At 37.7% G+C, this 14,593-nt stretch overlaps 1 protein-coding gene across 11 annotated transcripts in view; it reads right to left on the minus strand.

The window, feature by feature from the left end:
• Nucleotides 1–14,593, minus strand: part of LOC105464217 (bone morphogenetic protein receptor type 1B) — a 393,013-nt gene that overhangs the window by 100,357 nt on the left and 278,063 nt on the right. The window contains exon 1 of one of the 11 annotated variants that reach the window (XM_011711876.3): nt 120–682. The exons of 9 other annotated variants lie outside the window; for them this stretch is intronic. In XM_011711876.3, the coding sequence (XP_011710178.1) occupies nt 120–192 (73 nt within the window). In that variant the 5' untranslated portion in view covers nt 193–682. Of the gene's footprint in view, nt 1–119; nt 683–14,593 lie in introns of those variants that run through there. One more of the 11 variants, XM_011711883.3, reaches the window with a different exon arrangement.

Genomic DNA, 14,593 nt, shown 5'->3' on the forward strand with positions numbered 1-14,593 from the left:
ATGGAACTTTATAGACATTGAACTTCTGGCCTGAACTTTCCCTTCTGTGATAAAAGCCACGAAATCAGACTCTAACTCAGCCTTGTCAGCACTATAGTGGAGGGCACTGATCTTCTTACCCCTTGTGTGCATAGAGAGAAGAATGAGCAAGAAAATGTGAAGCTGCCAGTTTAGTTCTTCCAGCCAACCCATTGCAGCAGCAGAGCAGTCAATGTGCCCTGCCTGTTTAAGCCTCCTGTTTCTTGCCTTTCCGTCTTTCACTGAGACTCCTCTGCTGCCACTCTTGTCAGATCTTCTCGCAAGCCTGCCAGCAACCCTGAGACAGGACCGTGAAAGACAAGCCTGTTACAAACTGGTTCTGTCACCACAGAGACTTCAACTGATCACCTCGTGGGGAGGACAACAAAGGGCGGTGAGGACCCTGAGCTGGATTGTTTTCTTAAGAAAGGAGCCTGACGCAGCTGCCCACACAAGGGCTAGCACACGCCGGGGCTTCACTCTGCACTGGCAACACTCATGTCCCCCAAATCTCTCAGGCAGCTATGAAAGGAATCCATAGCAAACCTCATTTAAAACATTGCTGTCATAAAATAGTTTGTTTCTTTTACTAACATTTATTTTCTCTGCTAAGAATTTTAACTGAGAAATGTAAAAAGAAAACAAGAAATAATATTTTTACTTAACGAAATGCCAGAAACAGTGCAACAGATCAAAGTATTATGTTACAGCAGTTTACTCACACTACGTCAACAGATAAATAATACCCTTGAATCAAGTGCACAGATATGAAAAGGGTCACATGTAAAAGTAATCACTAATAAATGTTGCAAGTTAAGATATTTCAGTTATGACTATAGTTTTAAGTGCTGTTAACCTAACCAACTTTATTATGTAAATAAAACCATTGCAAGTTTTTCCACTTTTTAGATTTTAACTGTAACTGTTTCTCAATGTAAATTATGAACATTTTTGTGAAGTTTCATTTGCCATGATACTGAATGATAAAGAAATTTTTTCAAATTTGTTTCTGTTTTACTCTGAGAACTGTCAATAATAAAAGAACACCAAGAAAGATAAATGAATTGTCAGCATATGTAGAAACTACAATGTTACCACAGACAAATACAAACAGAGGTTATTATTAAATCCCATCAGTTTATCTGAAAAAGGATTTATGAGTAGAGTAGCAAATGTATTACAATGGTTATATCTAGATATCATCATTATACGTTTACTTGATATTTTAAAAAATCTTTTCTTGGAAAAAGAATCTCTGCTTTCTTCTCACTTTCAAAAGACACCCCTCATTTGCCCCTGCTCCTGACCCCATCCTGCACCTCCCAGCACTATTCCACTAGGTACCATTCAAATCTACTCTCTAGTTTAGGAAAGCCCAACAATGTTTTGTTTTGATGATTTTACACATACTACAACCAATCAACACTCCCAATTTATACTTTCATAAGTACTTTCATGAAATTTAACCAAAATACAGAATTTTAACCATGTAGGAAATCTTAAACTACTCTGAGCTTAATAAACGACACATTCTGCATTTCACAGAAGCCATGCAACTTAGTTATCAGAAACATGGAAGTTGGTGGTGATTAAAAAGAACTGTCTTTGAGTAATACTTATCCATATCCCTTTTAGTTAGGAAAAGAGATTGGTATATAGTAAAATGAGTAAGGATGATTAGGAGCAGAGGGATATGTGGGAAACACAGACAAAAATCAAGCAATAGAATCTGCTTTTCAAACCTTCTATGTTGGGCTCAGAGCCACATTCACAACATGGTTCCACTGCCAATTTGGAATCCAGCCTTGAGCTTTGGGGCAAGAAGTGAATAGCTGAAATGTGGGACAGCTCCCACTGCTCACATTTCCCCAATATGGGCTTCTATAAATGGCTGAAAGTTAAAGACAGAATCTCTGCTCTCTCCCCAGAATCCTAATTCAGTTCCAAAGAATTCACATCAGCAACCATTTCTGATTTTGAACTATGTGCAAGCTGACTTGGTTCCTCAAGAAGGTTATAATACCACAAAATAAGTATATAAGAAATAATTAAGTAAAAATGTATGACATTTTAAGATGAAGTGGCCCCAACAGAATAAACATGGAAATTCCAAGCAGAGGATGGAACAGACTGGGCCCAGACTGCAGGGAGAGCTGGATGCTGAAAGATGAATTGAACTTACACAGCAATACAGAAGTTGAGAGGAAAGAAATTATATGAGCAAGGTTTACAGGTCGATATGAATTTTCAATTTGTGCAATAGCATGAGGACAATCTTACTGGAACAGGCAGCTCCTATTAGTAAGTGGTTGGAAAGAAAGCTAGACAGAGTGGAACCAAATTGTGCAGGACTTTGAATATAGGTTACAGAGTTTGGAATATATGAATTTCAAAAAAAAAAAAAATTATGCTGGGCACATAGACTCATACCTGTAATCCCAGCTACTTGAGAGGCTGAGGCAAGAGGATTACTTAAGGCCAGGAGTTCAATCCAGCCTGAGCAACATAGCAAGACCCTATCTCTAAAATAATTTTTTTTAATTAGCTGGGTATGGTGGGTCATACTTGTATTCCCAATTATTGGGGAAGTTAAGATAGGAGGAATGTTTTTAGGCCAGGATTTCCAGCCTGCAGTAAGCTATGATCACACCACTACAATCCTGCCTGAGTGACAGAGCAAGACCCCATCTCCAAAAAGACTTTTGGACTTCAGCATGTAGGATGAATCTCTGAACCTCACCTTCCAACTAGGTGAGGGAGAGTGAAAACAAGATTAAACGTATGAGGAGAGGTTTCCACTTAGTCAAACTTTTTGCTAATACCTATTTCTTTCATTTAGCAATATTTTAAAAAATCAAAAAGTATACCTATTAATTTCCTCCATTTTTAACTTAATTATTAACATATGCTGGGTGCCAACAATGAAGGGGATCTTCTATAAATGGCATATTAGGCCCCTGACTACTTGGTTCAACAAAATCTCATGAAACTCTTATTATGTAGATCAAAAGTCTAATTTAGCAAAACAACCCAGATTTGCCTATGATTTAACCCACTCACCCTAATGTACATATTTTTATCTATAGTTTATATTTTAATTTCCAACATCCAATCTAATTAAGCCCCTATCTGTACCAGGTCAAGAACTGGTTTCATAATTCCACAAGCAAAACACAAATAACCACATTAAAAGGTGGGCAAACAACATGAACAGATGCTTCTCAAAAGAAGACACACAAAAGGCCAAGAAACACATGAAAAGAATGTTCAACATCACTATCAGAGAAATGCAAATCAAAACCATAGTGAAATACCATCTTACACCAGTCAGAAAGGCTATTACTAAAAAGTCAAAAATTCACAAATACTGGCAAGGCTGAGGAGAAAAGGGAATGCTTATACATTGTTTGTAGGAATATAAATTAGTTCAGCCACCATGGAAAGCAGTTTGGAGATTTCTCAAACAAGTTAAAACAGTACTACCAACTACCATTCTACTCAGTAAAACCATTACTGGGTATATACGCAAAAGAATATAAATCGTTCTACCAAAAAGACATGGGTACTTATGTGTTCATTGCAGCACTACTGAGAGTAGCAAAGATATGAAATCAACCGAGGTACCCATCATCAGTAGACTGGATAAAGAAAATATGGTACATATGCACCATGGAATACTAGTGTCATAAAAAAGAATGAAATCCCAGCAACACTGATGCAGCTGGAGGGCGTTATCCTAAGCAGATTAACACAGGAACAGATATATCCCTATTACTGCATATTCTCACTTAAAAGTGGGAACTTAACATTAGGTACACTTGGACATAAAGATGGCAACAACAGACACTGGGGCCTACTGGAGTGGGGAAGGAGACAGGCAGGCTGCCAAGGGTTGAAAAACTACTGGGTACTATGCTCATTACCGGGGTGACTGGATCAATTGGACCCCAAACTTCAGCAACACACAATATGCCCATGTAACAACCCACACATTTCCCCTCTGAATCTAAAATAAAGGTTGAAATTATCTTTAAAATAAAGATTTAGTAACTGGATAACCAAGTAAATCAATGGTAGAATGGGGAAAATCTCCCTTTCAGAATAATTCAAAAAATTTATATATTTAGATAGTCTCACTCCATGAAGCAGAGCTTAATCAACCCCACTCTTGACTCTAAGCTGTGCTTAGTGACTTGCTTCCAAGAAGTACAGTATGAAAAGGAATATAACTTTACACTGGAATAACTGGCAAACACTCCCTTGGGCAGGTGATCGAGGTTAACATGACTGAAGACAAGCCATGCGGACAACTGGTACCCCTGATATGATGAGAATGGCACTTCACCTCTATGGTCTACCTCCTCAACATCAACCACCCCAGTCTATGAGAAATACATCAGGTCGACTCCATTTCAGAAATATTAAATAAAATATCTGATCATCATTTCTTAAAACTATCAAGGAAAGTGTAAAAAAACAGTTACAAACCAATAGAGAGTAAGACGACAAGTTGACTAAGTGCAAAGTGGTTTTCCAGACGGGATCCTTGAACAGACAAAAATGGCATTATGAAAAGGGAGAGAGGAAACAAATCTGAATAAAGTTTGGAGCTTAGTTGCTGGTAATACACAATTGTTCCTTTCCTAGCTGTGACACATATAGAGCTCCAAAGTAAGGTCAAATATTAATAGCAGGGGAAACTGGGTGAAGGGTAGATGAGGACTCTATATTACCTTTGGAAATTTTCTAAATCAATTATAAAATAAAAAGTTTATTTTAAAAAATGGGTTTCATAGCAGTTAAACATTCGCTCCCAATCTCCTAACCACAGAGTTGACAGCAGAGAAAGAACCAATGTGCCAAACGGTTATATACCTGCGTGTGCAGCTTTCATCACAGATTCACTTAACTGCTCCAATAGATTCGACTTCAATTACATCTTTACCTACAGGAAGAAATACCAGAAAGGAGAATAACAACGGTTTATGTCTGAGGCGTTCTTCTTCTACTGAGATAGCCAACTTAATTTTGCAAGTTAATTTATATACCAAATGAGTCTTCAAAGAAAGCTCTGAGAGAAGATTGAAAGAAAGGTCACCATTTGAAAATGTACACCTGCCAGAAGGGCAAAGGAAGGAAAAAGGAGCACTATGGAGAGTACTACTAATATGAGTAGGACATCACCGTTTGTCATTTGCAGAATTCTTACTAATGACATTCACACATTCCAGATTTACAGAGTCTTTGCTATACAGCAGAAAGGGCCTATTTGTGTTGTGTATAATCTGGGGCAGATTACTTAAACCCTCTGCTAATTACCCCTAAATAAATGAAGGAATACAGACTACTGAACACAGTACCCAGAACACAGGAAGACAGCAGAAAATGTTAGTAATTTCCTGACAACTCTCACTAATCTCTCTCTTGCCTCCCACATGAAAAGCTTTGCTAATAAAAATAATGTTCTCTAATATAATAGGCTACAATGTAACATTTGCCGAGTTGTTCCTGTCACAAACAGTGTGATCATTAAATCAAGGATACAAAATATCTCAAGTCGAGATTTTAAAAATTCAGTTAAAGCTGGACACAGTGGTTTGTCCTTGGTTATAGTCCCAGCTATTAGGGAGGGCAAGGCAACAGGGCTGCTTGAGCCCGGGGGTTCGAGACTAGCCTGGGCAATACAGCAAGACCTCACCTCAAAAAAAAGTCAAATTATACCTGAAAAACTATTTATTTTAATCCAATTCATTTTTACTTAATTCATTAAATATCCATGCATTTGAAGTAGAAGTATACTGAAGAATTTTAAATGGAGACTACCTTGCTACCAATTTCAATTTGTGATTCATTTTCACATAGAAACTCCCCAAATCTCCTGATTTTATGTTTATATACAGTTTTTATCTCAAAAACATTCACTATTTGCTATATTTGGGGGGATTGTGTCTACTGAATGGACATGAGAACATTAAAAAGAGACAGCACCTGCCTTCAGGACAAAGCTTATCCTCTAGTGGGTGAAGACAAACATACAATCCAATAATGACAATGCAGTACAGTAACTGTCTGCTATGCTGAGGAAACATGGAAAAACCAGGGAACAAACAAAGATTAATTCTGCCTGAGGGTGAGGGTTGGACTTGCGTGGGGGAGGCATTTGAACCGGGTCTTCAAAGGTAAGTAGGAATTCACTGGGTGAAGGGAAGGCAAAGAAAATCTAGGCAAAGAAAACATGCAGTACAGTACGTATATGAGTAAGAAAAAGAGCAGTGCTTGCAGAGAACAGGAGAAGCTCGATAGGCCTAGAGAGCAGGGGAATTAGGCTGGAAAAGTAGGCTGGGGAGGTTAGGAAGAGCCTTGTAGCCAATAATTAGAAGTTTTGATTTTATCCTACACACATGGGGAGCAATGTCTTCATTTCTGGAGGTAAGCACAGGTTACCATTGTGCAAACTGACAGCTACTACTCCTTGCAGCTGATTATATTTCAAAGGAAACTAATAAAGTTTTGGAAATAAGAAGAAAAATATTTTCCTTGGTATCTAAGAAAACATAATAATATATTTATTATTCTTAATGAGAACAATAAGGTGAGTGTTATTTTCTTTTTTTTTTTTAATTTATGAGTGTTATTTTCTTTATCATGTGAACATCCCTGCTAATACTGTTTGGAATAAAATTTACTTTTCAGTTAAACTTCTGTCCAAACACACAGGCACACTCATAACAACAGTTATTTCCTTCCTCCTATTGGAAGCCATAGCCTTTTAGGTCCTACCAAGAGCTTTGCACTAAAACGTTTTTCAAACTTTCATACATGTTGTACCAAAAACAAAAGTGACCTCAGAACTGCACTGGTAATTCGTTTTATTATTCTGGCTTTTAACTAAACACTTACATACTATCATAAAAAGCTACTCCACTATGAGAGAAAAAAAAAAAATTAACAATAGAGCCCACGGTACAAAAACTTTTTTCCTGACTTTGGAGTTTATAAAGACCACAACTTTAGCCCTCTTTCAGGCTGCCTCCTGCCTCCCCACCCCATTCTAATTTGCAGCATTCCACATCACTAGTCATTAACAACCCAAAGCTCCCTTCAGCTGCAGAGTGAAAGACCATCACATTATTACAAATAAACAATCCCTTTCTCCCTTGAACGAGTGACACATTATTCTGAGCACGTCTTCTCTCTGCTTTCATTGCTCTGCCAAGGTCCTCCATGAGTGGGAAGGGGTAAAAAGAGAGAAAAAATATCCCACAACTTGTCTAAAGCATGTAGAGGATGATTTGTGTTCTTACTTACGGGATATGACTGTCACTGTTGATCTGCTTTCAGGCCTAGATTACATGTGATAAGGGCTGACCTTCTTTAAGTATTCACACATTATGCACTCATGGAGAGCAGGCAGGACACAAAAGTCCTTCAGATGTTCTGGACATCAATCAAGTGCACAGCATGGAGCCTGCCAAACTTTTCTTCCATTTACTCAGGGAGAGGAAGGGGGAGTCCAAGACAGACTTAATAAAGTTTAAAGCTATGCCACAATATATTTGGGGAGACCATTGTTATTAAAAGGGTGCTGTTTCAAAAAATTCTCTATAGTTACTACTGGCAACAAAAACAATTCGTATACAAAGAGACAACCAGATTTCATTTCAGCTTTAAAATCTCAAAACTTTTGTTATAAACCAGGTCTCAATAGCTTTAGCAGATTGCTGTATTTTCTTTCCTGAAGACATTTTATTAAGTATATATTTTAAAAACCAAAAATATAAAATTTCTTTTATAACAATCATACTCAAAACATATTTTTAAAGCATTTATAAAATAGAGGACATACATTTGTTACAAAACTGAGCATAGTTAAATAAACTGAAGACTAGTCAACAGCACAAACCATTTTTCACCTAACACAAATACTGTCATTACTAGCAGGCAAGAGCCCCAATATTATAGTGTAGATACGATGATACCTTCTGAAACAGGCTTCTAATGTTTGTCTTTTATTGTTGCCCCTCCCCACAGCTCATGCCAGGAATTTGAGGTAGCTTTTGAAAAAGAACAAATAAGCCCCAAACTGTGTTCTCTTAAAATATTGCAACACTCTATATACTTGGAGGGCATGATTTCAGCAACAGCACAATCAAATCCATCAGACAAAGATGCTTCATGGAATTTGATGATAGATTGATACTTTAAATCTACTACAATATCGTTTACCTAGCGATCACAAAATTCTTTTTAAAAGCTAATGTCATGCTATGAATATAATAATTATATGCATGGCCTGTGCACAAAATAAGATTAGACACAAAGGTTTACAAAACAATTCATGAGACAACAAGGCAATGAACATTAAAAGAGCAGGAAGAGAATTCAAGGTAACTTATATGATTAAACTACCAAAGAAAATTAACTTAGTAAATTTGCCAATTAAAACAACAACAACAACAAACCCTCCAGATTGCCTCTATATATGCATTATTCTTGCATGGATCTTTAGTTTATTATTTGGTTTTAGTGATATGCTACTAAAAGACCATGAGGTCAGACTTGCACCCTAGTAACAGGGAACTAGGTGACAGATAAACTGTGAGGTTATTCTTTATGTTAATCATTACAGAGTAAACTATCACCTGGAAAATATGACTATCTCAGGAAAGAAACTGAACCGGAATGAGAGAAAGATGTCTTGGCAGGAGATGGGAAGCAAGAAACCCAGGCAAGACTAGTGTAGTTATTTCCAGATAGAACTCAGAATGATGACAGCTAGGATCATGATGACAACAATGATAAGGATCATGATCCATACTATTTGGCCATCTTTTACTGTTTGTGAGGCACTATTTGTGTACCTAACATACAGGTTTAAGCATCCCTTATTTAAAATGCTTGCGGTCAGAATTGCTTTGGATTTCAAAGATTTTTAGATTTTGGAATTTTTACATAAACATAAGATATCTTGGGCATGGGACCCAAGGGTAAACATGAAATTCATTTACGTTTCACATGCACCTTACAGACACAGTCTGAAGGTAATTTTATACAATATTTTTTTTTTTTTTTTTTTTTTTTTTGAGACGGAGTATCGCTCTGTCGCCCAGGCTGGAGTGCAGTGGCGCGATCTCGGCTCACTGCAAGCTCCGCCTCCCAGGTTCACGCCATTCTCCTGCCTCAGCCTCCCGAGGAGCTGGGACTACAGGCGCCCACAACCGCGCCCGGCTAATTTTTTGTATTTTTAGTAGAGACGGGGTTTCACCGTAGTCTCGATCTCCTGACCTTGTGATCCGCCCGCCTCGGCCTCCCAAAGTGCTGGGATTACAGGCGTGAGCCACCACGCCCGGCAATTTTATACAATATTTTAAATAATTTTTTGCATGAAACAAAGTTTGTATACATCAAGCCATAAGAGAACAAAGGTGTCACTGTGTCAGCCACTCTTACAGACAATCTGTGTTTGTTTGGCATCACCATTATTTCTGACTCTCAATTTGTACATTATCAATAAGCAATCATTTTCTCCCACTTATTCACATGTAAGTACTTAACAGTAAAAATTATGACATACCATTAATACAATAAAAATGTGTCAGGTGTAGAATTTTCCACTTTTGGTATTAGGCAGGTGCTCAAAAAGTTTTGGATTTTGGAGTATTTCAGATTTTGGATTAGGGATGCTCACTCTGATTATTTCATTTAATCCTCACTGCTGCCCTGTGCAGCAGGAAATATCATTCCCAATTTCAGATAAGAATACTGTGTACACCTGAGATATAAGCCCTGAGAAATGGTTAGGAATCCATTGGGGCCGGGCGCGGTGGCTCAAGCCTGTAATCCCAGCACTTTGGGAGGCCGAGACGGGTGGATCACGACGTCAGGAGATCGAGACCATCCTGGCTAACACGGTGAAACCCCGTCTCCACTAAAAAATACAAAAAACTAGCCGGGCGAAGTGCCGGGCGCCTGTAGTCCCAGCTACTCGGGAGGCTGAGGCGGGAGAATGGCGTGAACCTGGGAGGCGGAGCTTGCAGTGAGCTGAGATCCGGCCACGGCACTCCAGCCTGGGCGACAGAGCGAGACTCCGTCTCAAAAACAAAACAAAACAAAACAAAACAAAACAAAAAAAAGGAATCCATTGGATCAGATACCAATACTTCACTAGGTAGGGACCTATGTATTTTTGTTCTAGGAGAAATATCTGGGGTCAAAAAAAAAAAAAAAAAAAAAAGTCCATTCAGTGGATGGAGGACTCCAAGAATCTGGGATGCTGGTGAGATTCACTCAGCAAACATGACTACCAGAAATTCTGAGGGCTGGAGCATAAAAGGAGGATCAGATATTCTAAATTCCAAATCTGTAGATTCAGAGGAGGTGACACTAAACACTGTGTCATGCAACAGCAGTGCCTTCAGAGGTCAGGGGTTTCCAACCCATGGCGAGGTGGAACTCTCCTCTAAAGCGTGTAAAGTGTTTATTATAAAAAAACAAGTATAGACCACGTGTGGTGGCTCACACCTGCAATTCCAGCACTTTGGGAGGCCGAAGTAGGAGGATCGTTTGAGCCCAGAAGTTCGAGACCAACCTGGGCAACATAGGAAGACCTCATCCCTACTAAAAACAAAAAAATGTACCCAGGTGTGGTAGTGCACAACTGTATTACTAGCTACTCAGTGGGCTGAGCTGGGAGGATCACTTGGGCCCAGGAGGTTTGCACATCAAATACATATATTGTCATTAACATAAAGCAGTATTTTATATGCATTCTTTATAAGTTTCTCAAAGACCCTTCTAAGCAACTAAGGAGAGTGAGGTGCCTTGGAATTGAGGAAAGGGTTTTTTCTTCCTTGCATAAGGCTGTACTTTAGGAGGTACCATGAGGTAGCACTGTAGGCTTAGAAGGCACACGAGTGGACGAATAAAGCTATCAGAGTCATGTAATGTAGTCCTTCCCTCACTGGAAGAGTCTGAGTTTGTTTTAACAAAACAAGATGTTTTCTTCACACCAAGAGAACTTTCTAGAAGATTTCCTTTGTCCCACCTATAAGGAACTACTTATAAAGGGTTTGTGTTTGATTTTTAAATAGCAACAGATACACACTGACATTGTAATTATTAACACTTTGACTCCTGGAGTCCACAAGTTAAAGTTACACACTATCATGAACCATTGAGCTAATAACCTGACTTGCCAGAAGCTCTATTTTAAAGGGATTCTAAGGACATTTTCTTCTTTATCAAATTAGTGCTAAAGCATCCCTAAGCAGAAAATCAACATCTCTAGTACCCATTTGCCGTTTATAAAAAGCTGAACAAAGTTTCGTATCAAAACCAATTTCTTAAAAATGATTACTGTAACTCTTATTTCATCCTAAAGTCAATTGTGCATAAAATTTATGCAAATCCAACTTGAAATGATATAAAATAAGTAAATTGAAAATGAAATTTTAAATAGATGTGATAATATCAACACTAACTCTACTTAACACAAAAGGATCTGAAGTATCGCTCTTATCTACACCCTTAAAGAATGTTTGCTTAAGCTGTTTCTCCATATACCATATGAGAATAGCTACTAGAAAATCTGTTTTCAACTATTTGGAAAATATTTAAATATAAGAATTACATAAGAAAAAAGTGTCTTAGAAGAGAAGATACGAGCAGTAGAGAAAAATTTTGTTCTTGTATACCACATACTAGTTTTTCCATAGAAACCTCAACAGTGCTATGAAATATCAGTCCTATGGATTTATACATTTAGCTAGTAGACTTAGCTGTTAGTAACCTTCAAAAATTCATGCTAGAGGAAATATAAAGGTTTCAGGAAGTTAATTTTTATTTCAGGTGGCATTTTAAATCTATGTACATATAAAAGTATTTTCAAATAAAAAAAAACAATGATGCCAGGATTTTTGGTTCAGAGTCATGACATGCTACCAGGGGTGTCCAATCTTTTGGTTTCCCAGGGCCACACTGGGGGAACTGTCTTGGGCCACACAGAAAATACACTACACTACACACTACACTAACACTGATGAGCTAAAAAAAAAAAAAACAAAAAAAACAAAAAAAACAAAAAAAAAAAACCCTGCAAAAAAATCTCATAATGTTTTAAGAAAATTTACAAATTTGGGTTGAACCTCCTGGCCAGCCTGGGCTGCATGTGGCCCACAGGCTGTGTGCTGGACAACAAACTTGTGCTAAACTTTTTCATCTCTCTCACACACATATTTCCATATCTTCTCTTACCTGCTCTTAGAAACATGGCACACCTGCTTACTGCCTTTATTTGTTTTTTATGAGAAATAGCAGCTCTTCATAATCTCATTAAAGCCTTTCTAACAGATTCTACACATGGAAAACTTTCAGAACACTGGGGATCGGTTTGGATGCTTAAACAAGTAGATTGTGTAAAAAAAAAAAAAAAAAAAAGAAAGAAAGAAAGAAAGAAAAAAGAAAAAGAAGAAGTAAAATGAACCCCATGTACAAATTTCATTGAATCAGAAAATTTCACAGCACAGAGATATCAGACTTTCGTTTTAGTGAAACCTAAACTTTAAGATGGAGATACTACATTCTCTGCCCTGTCTAGAGCATTACAGCAAAAGCATAAGATATTTAATGTGCACGAAATAACAGAAGTAAGAAACTTAAGTTATGGAGGTAGAGGACGAGCTTTAGTGATCACGATATCAGATAAAACCAGTGACCTATCTGACCCAAAGACAATTCTCTACTAATAACAACGGAAAAATATAAAATTCTATTACTATTCTTGTCAATATAAGAGCCTTAGTTACAGAGGCATTCCTTTATCCCATCACCTTGTTCTACACATCTTATTATGGTTAGTCAGAACTCTGTGTGGTTATGTCTGTACCGCCAAACACCCAGCTGAAAAGTGACAAATTTAGTCAAGCAGTGAGTTATCCTAAGGTTTATGCCAAATGAAACATTCAAATTCAACCTTAACCAAAATGAGTAAAGCCTGTATTTACCCAGATGATTTAAGATCCATTAAGACCACCAATGTGATTTAAATTGTCACCATAATTTCCTCTCTGAGGTCTCCCAAAAGTTTATAGTGGAAGCACTTCAGAGTCCTCACTACATCTCATTAGCACCTCTACCAAAGGATGTGTGAAGAAAAAAGAGAAGCAAGAACATTCAAAAGGAGTAACTCCTATTTTAGAAACATTTTCTTTAAACATATTTTAAATTTTTTATTAAAATGGTATGTGTATAATCAGAAATTGACAAATTGAACCAAAAATATTTATGAAGTTAGGCAAAAGAACCATAAATTATTCATCAAAATTTTTCCTCTGCCTTTTCAATAGAGGATTTGTCCTCACTCTACATTGGTTATAGACCATTATCTCTTTGTGTTGCTTTTTAGATGATCACTTTCTGGGAGTGCAACTAGAAACAGCCTATGGAAATAAAGCTTAATGTCTTTCTGAATTGTAAAGAAGCTTTAGACCAAACTCAGGCTGGGCTACAGAAAATATAAGAGAGTTGCCAATCCTAGACCAGATGCTTATGATGTCCTTGCAAAATCCTTTCGGTAGCTGGCAATGCCCCACAAGATCTGGCTTCCAATTACTACCTCATTGGGCTCTTTTTCTCCCCCTTTTGCATCCTGTTCCTCAAACATACAACGCATGCTCCAGCTCAGAGCTTTGTATCTCCTGATTCCTCTGCCTAAAATGCTCTTCTCTTCAATATCCAAAAGGTCTCTCTCCGTTGCCTCCTTCAAATCTTGGCTCAATTCTTACCTTCTCAATGAAAGGTACCTAGTACTCTCTTTACCACTACAACCACCCCATTCCCAAACTCTCAATCCTCCTTACACTGCTTTATTTTTTTTCTCCATAGCACTTAACACCTTCTAACTACTACATAATTTGCTTACTTTGTTTATTGTTAACTGTCTCCCCCTCAGCCCCACTTGAGTACAAAACCCCCAGGGCCTTGCTCTTTTTCCACCTTGTTCACCTATGTTCCCCCAACACTGGAAACAGTGACTTGAATATGTATTCAAGAAGCCTTTTTTCCAACTATTTTCTCTGTAAAGCCCTATCTCTCTCTTTCTAAAGTATCTGACCCCTCATGTCATCAATTATTCTCATACCAATTACTTTTTTCTTCCAAATCCTGGCTTGCCCTCTGGTTTCTATACCTACCACTCTAATGAATTTCTTCTTTCAAAGGTCAACAAATGTACTTTCCTTAGTCTTTACCCTTTTCAGCACTACTAACTCTGGGCTTCCTTTCTCAAGAGTACTTCCCTTCTGGAGAGCCTCACTCATTTAAAAGAATATTGAACAAATACAATGTACTGGGCATCCGCTAGAAGCTCATCCTTTGGTTTTCATGATGAGGGCCTATCTATCCATGTGTTTTTCCTTTTCCATTCACACAAGTATAGGTGCTAATGATTCTTTCCAATAATCTCTTTTCTCAAACATGTTCCCTAGTAATATCAGGGCTTCGGTTTACATCATTTCAACTACCAGGGAAAATAACTTACCTGAATGACCACCTTATATTTCTCTCTAGCAATGCAAAT

This window comes from Macaca nemestrina, chromosome 3 (genome assembly GCF_043159975.1).
Source record: "Macaca nemestrina isolate mMacNem1 chromosome 3, mMacNem.hap1, whole genome shotgun sequence".
NCBI classification, from domain to species: domain Eukaryota; kingdom Metazoa; phylum Chordata; class Mammalia; order Primates; family Cercopithecidae; genus Macaca; species Macaca nemestrina.